The sequence below is a fragment of the Benincasa hispida genome, chromosome 5, assembly GCF_009727055.1.
Source record: "Benincasa hispida cultivar B227 chromosome 5, ASM972705v1, whole genome shotgun sequence".
NCBI classification, from domain to species: domain Eukaryota; kingdom Viridiplantae; phylum Streptophyta; class Magnoliopsida; order Cucurbitales; family Cucurbitaceae; genus Benincasa; species Benincasa hispida.
This window is the reverse complement of record NC_052353.1, coordinates 21,685,138-21,690,377: the sequence shown is the minus strand read 5'-3', so window position 1 is coordinate 21,690,377 and position 5,240 is coordinate 21,685,138. Positions and strand designations below refer to the sequence as shown.

General features: G+C 35.7%; 1 protein-coding gene across 4 annotated transcripts in view; it reads right to left on the bottom strand.

Moving 5' to 3' along the window:
* Positions 1-259: 259 nt before the first annotated feature.
* LOC120077504 (peptide chain release factor PrfB1, chloroplastic-like) overlaps positions 260-5,240 on the bottom strand; it is a 73,028-nt gene continuing 68,047 nt past the window's right edge. For 2 of the 4 annotated variants that reach the window (XM_039031409.1, XM_039031412.1), the window contains exons 4-8: positions 3,531-3,734; positions 3,277-3,366; positions 1,914-2,039; positions 1,497-1,683; positions 260-811 (exon numbers count right to left, since the gene is read on the bottom strand). In XM_039031409.1, coding sequence (XP_038887337.1) covers positions 507-811; positions 1,497-1,683; positions 1,914-2,039; positions 3,277-3,366; positions 3,531-3,734 — 912 coding nt within the window. In that variant the 3' untranslated portion in view covers positions 260-506. Of the gene's footprint in view, positions 812-1,496; positions 1,684-1,913; positions 2,040-2,733; positions 2,921-3,150; positions 3,367-3,530; positions 3,735-5,240 lie in introns of all 4 variants that reach the window. The other 2 variants (XM_039031410.1, XM_039031411.1) reach the window with 2 other exon arrangements.

Below are 5,240 nucleotides of genomic sequence, written 5' to 3'. Positions count from 1 at the left end.
ATATAGGGAACAAAATTGTTTTAACAAAACAACGAAATTTCAAAATAAACTATTTTTTTTTTTTTGTATTTTTAGCGATGTTTATTTTTGATATTTTTCTTTTTTGATTTATGATTATTCCATACCTATAAAATATTAATGACATTTTTTATCATTATGATTTAAATAAAATAAAACTAAAAACAAAGATATAATAAAAAATTAGAAACAAACAATTACCAAACATGGTTTTTAGATTTTAGAAAACAGAAAACAAAAATTACAAATGTGTATGGTTTTTGTTTTTTTTAAAACGGATTTAAAAAAAATATATACAAAACTAAGAAACGAAATGACCAAACGGGCCTCTAACAATGGAAAAGATTTATATTCGATGAGTCAAAATTCACAGAGCTTGCAATGCACAAGAACTTTGCCTCGTGCCCTTTGCTCCTTTGAATATTAAGTAAGAACAATACGTAATACATCAACAATCAAGGCTGACTATTATTGGTTTATGCCAATTTTTAGTCAGCCTCACCAGTAGATAATGCCATACTGTACTTGTATTTGAGGTAAGCTTTGATGAAGTGCTCCAGTTCGCCATCCATTACAGAGACAATGTCTGATGTCTCATATCCTGTCCTAACATCTTTCACTAGCTTGTATGGATGAAACACATAGTTCCTTATTTGCTGCCCCCACTCGGCCTTTACGGCATCTCCTCGTATTTGCTTGATTTCGGATGCACGTTGCTCCTCGGCTATGACTAACAGCTTGGCTTTCAACCGGCTTAATGCCTTGATCTTGTTCGCCAGCTGTGATCTCTCCTCTGCATTATAGTTGAGAAGAAGATGAAATGACATTAATTCAGAGATTATTCATAACTTGCTGTAAACAAATATTATTCGATTCTATCAAAACTTGTCACCAAGCCAGGTTGAATTACTAAAATCATGGAACATGGAAAGTCTGAAAGGTTTGCTGTCAAATGAAAACATATTTGGTTCACTTGGTATGAATGGTTTCAGGTTGACTACATCAATCCTAAGCAGAAGACTTCAAACATGGAGGTTTAAAGGACAACACTATGCCAAACATTTCCAGAAACTATTTGGCTTAAATTTTTTCTCGAAGAAAAGCGATGTTTGGATTGACTTGTGAGAAAAGTGTTTTTCAAAAAATTCATTTTTATTTAAACACTTTTGATAAAAATGGATTAAAATACACTTGAAAAACTATTTTGAATGATTGTCAAACATTCCAATTTCTTCCAAAATGATTTACTTTTTAAATTAAACACTTGAAAATATATTCCAAACACATCCTTAATATGATAACATTACATGTCAATCAATTGATTTGATCATAAAAGTGAAATGATTCTGCTTTAAGTGAGGATCACTTTGAACAATTTAGATAAAAGTTAGGGACGCTGTTCTATTATTAACTCTTACTGACAGAACAGACATCAAGCTTATGGTGGTTACAAGTACTTCTAAATTAGAATATGAAACCTGTGCAGCGAACTGTGACGCCTGTAGGGATATGAGTGATGCGTACAGCCGTTTCGACCTTGTTAACATTTTGACCTCCTTTTCCCCCGGCCCTTGAAAAGCTTATTTCCAGGTCCTCTTCTGGCAGTTCAACATCCATGGACTCATCGGGGAGGAGAGGCATGACTTCTACACCAGAAAAGCTTGTCTGCATAGAGCTTATATTAAAACATGTAGGCTCAATCTTCAAACAATCTATCTTGAGGAAACATGAGCAAGTGGACTTAGTTTCACATCATTCATTACAAGTCAATAAATCATTCTGGATTGTAATTTTCAGTTCAAGAAAATTTTAAAACTTTGTCATTACGTAACTTTACTTGTCTACCTTTTCTTTAATCTCCAAGCACTGGCAATGTCAGTTAGGGTTAAAATTACCTGTCGAAGTCCTTTAGAGTTAAAAGGAGACTGACGTACTATCCTGTGCGTTCCTTTCTCCCCAGATATATATCCATAAGCGTAACGGCCTTCAATTTCAATTGTAGCTGATTTTATTCCAGCTTCCTCTCCNCTCTGCATTATAGTTGAGAAGAAGAAGAAATGACATTAATTCAGAGATTATTCATAACTTGCTGTAAAGAAATATTATTCGATTCTATCAAAACTTGTCACCAAGCCAGGTTGAATTACTAAAATCATGGAACATGGAAAGTCTGAAAGGTTTGCTGTCAAATGAAAACATATTTGGTTCACTTGGTATGAATGGTTTCAGGTTGACTACATCAATCCTAAGCAGAAGACTTCAAACATGGAGGTTTAAAGGACAACACTATGCCAAACATTTCCAGAAACTATTTGGCTTAAATTTTTTCTCGAAGAAAAGCGATGTTTGGATTGACTTGTGAGAAAAGTGTTTTTCAAAAAATTCATTTTTATTTAAACACTTTTGATAAAAATGGATTAAAATACACTTGAAAAACTATTTTGAATGATTGTCAAACATTCCAATTTCTTCCAAAATGATTTACTTTTTAAATTAAACACTTGAAAATATATTCCAAACACATCCTTAATATGATAACATTACATGTCAATCAATTGATTTGATCATAAAAGTGAAATGATTCTGCTTTAAGTGAGGATCACTTTGAACAATTTAGATAAAAGTTAGGGACGCTGTTCTATTATTAACTCTTACTGACAGAACAGACATCAAGCTTATGGTGGTTACAAGTACTTCTAAATTAGAATATGAAACCTGTGCAGCGAACTGTGACGCCTGTAGGGATATGAGTGATGCGTACAGCCGTTTCGACCTTGTTAACATTTTGACCTCCTTTTCCCCCGGCCCTTGAAAAGCTTATTTCCAGGTCCTCTTCTGGCAGTTCAACATCCATGGACTCATCGGGGAGGAGAGGCATGACTTCTACACCAGAAAAGCTTGTCTGCATAGAGCTTATATTAAAACATGTAGGCTCAATCTTCAAACAATCTATCTTGAGGAAACATGAGCAAGTGGACTTAGTTTCACATCATTCATTACAAGTCAATAAATCATTCTGGATTGTAATTTTCAGTTCAAGAAAATTTTAAAACTTTGTCATTACGTAACTTTACTTGTCTACCTTTTCTTTAATCTCCAAGCACTGGCAATGTCAGTTAGGGTTAAAATTACCTGTCGAAGTCCTTTAGAGTTAAAAGGAGACTGACGGACTATCCTGTGCGTTCCTTTCTCCCCAGATATATATCCATAAGCGTAACGGCCTTCAATTTCAATTGTAGCTGATTTTATTCCAGCTTCCTCTCCAGCAGATTTTTCAACTACTCTTGTTTTATATCTTTGTTTCTCTCCCCATCTCACATACATCCTCAGGAGCATGTCAGCCCAATCCTGCACTGGATATTGTAAAAATTTAATATGGGAGAAGCAATAAATTTCGTGAAGTTGGAGCTCAAAATTCCACAGTTGACCATAATTCCTACAAGCAGTTTAGAAAACAAAACCAAAAAAATACTTTGAAAACAGTTTCCAAGATAAAGCTCTCAACTATTTACCTGTGCATCAGTACCCCCAGCTCCAGCCGAGATAGAGATGACAGCACCTTCTTTGTCATACGGACCAGAAAGAAGTTGAGATAATTCAAATTGATCCAATGCCTTGTTTAGGTCTTTAATGATACTAGTAGCCTCTTCAAGAAGCCCAGCATCTACAGAGTCCATCTCTTCAGTCAGTTTAACGATTGTTTCTGCTTCTTCAACCTGAATCATCATTTTACACAACCCACGTGAGGAGATGATTTCATTCTATTTTCAAAAGCTTGGTTAGGCTATTGCCTCAAATGTTAACGCTTAGTTTGGTTGCAGGCAAAGGAAGTTTTAGTCTAATTTTCTTAAAATGAATTATTTCCAAGTGATTTTATCAGCACTCTAAATAAAGAGTACTTTTCAAAGTAAGCGTCCATCTTTTCATTGGATCGCAAAAAATAAAAAGAGAAAAAACAATCTGCACATAGTAATAGAAAGAATGTTAGCGGTTTGAAACCAAATATTGCAATTTCAACTAATATACAGAGTCCTTGCCATGATAAACTTGTGTAAACTGTGTTCTGCATATTCATTTATATCTTTTAACCAGCTATCAAACCCAGAAACCCATGCAACTCTTTCACGTTCTTGGGTCGCAGTCATTGGATCATGGCTGGGATGTTCTCACCATCCACCTCCACACCCTGACTTGAAACCCAATGACCTAGATACTCTGTACAATTCTTGACAAACTGGCACTTTTTCTTATTGGCACACAAGCAATGCTCTCTTAACAAACTTAACATAAGTACAAGTGTAGGATATGAGAATCCATGTCGGGGCTATATATCAGACTATCATCAAAAGATATAAATGACTATGCACAAATCTACACTTCTCAAGTGGGGTTGTATACAGAATGCCCAAGCTTGGAATTAAATTCATCAAAACTTCTCATCAAAAAAGACGAAAATGAAGCAACGTAAATAAGGTCGAAAAACTTCGTTCATGAGGGCCTGAAATGTTGTCAGTGCATTCGTGAGGTCAAACGGCATGCCCAGGAATTCTTAAGGTCCCTCGTGTCAAAAATGTTGTTTTCTCAATATCTTCATTTTTTAACCTTATTGGCACCTGGACCACAGATTGATCTTCGAAAAGACCTTCGCACCGTTCAACTCATCCAACAATTCGTCTATCATAGGAACCGAAAACTTATCTACTACCATTGCACAATCAACTGAATGATAATCCACACAAAATCTCCAGCTACCATCTTTCTTCTTCACAAGTATAACCGAACAAGAAAACAGGCTAATGCTAGGACGAATGATTCCAGCTGATTGTCATTGATTAACCGTTCGATCTCGTTCTTTTGCGCATGTGGATACTATCGAAAAACAGCTTGTAACCCTAGGGGTATTTTAGTAATTGTATGTACCCTAAGGCTTCCCACTAGTCTCTTTATTTGGCCTATTCTCGTGACTTTGTATATCAGAATTAATAATAAAATCAGTCTCTATCGTGGTTTTTTCTCCCTGATCTAGGTTTTCCACGTAAATCTTGTGTTCCTTTCTTCCTCTTTTTTCAACATGGTGTCAGAGTATGGCGACGAAACCCTAGCCATCATTGATGAAAATAGACTAGATTCTCATCAGCAACCTCCATTGGAACTAGTCGAGAAGCCGATATCACCAAAGCCATTCGGGAAGCCATGGAACAATACCTCCAAGCCGCGCTGCC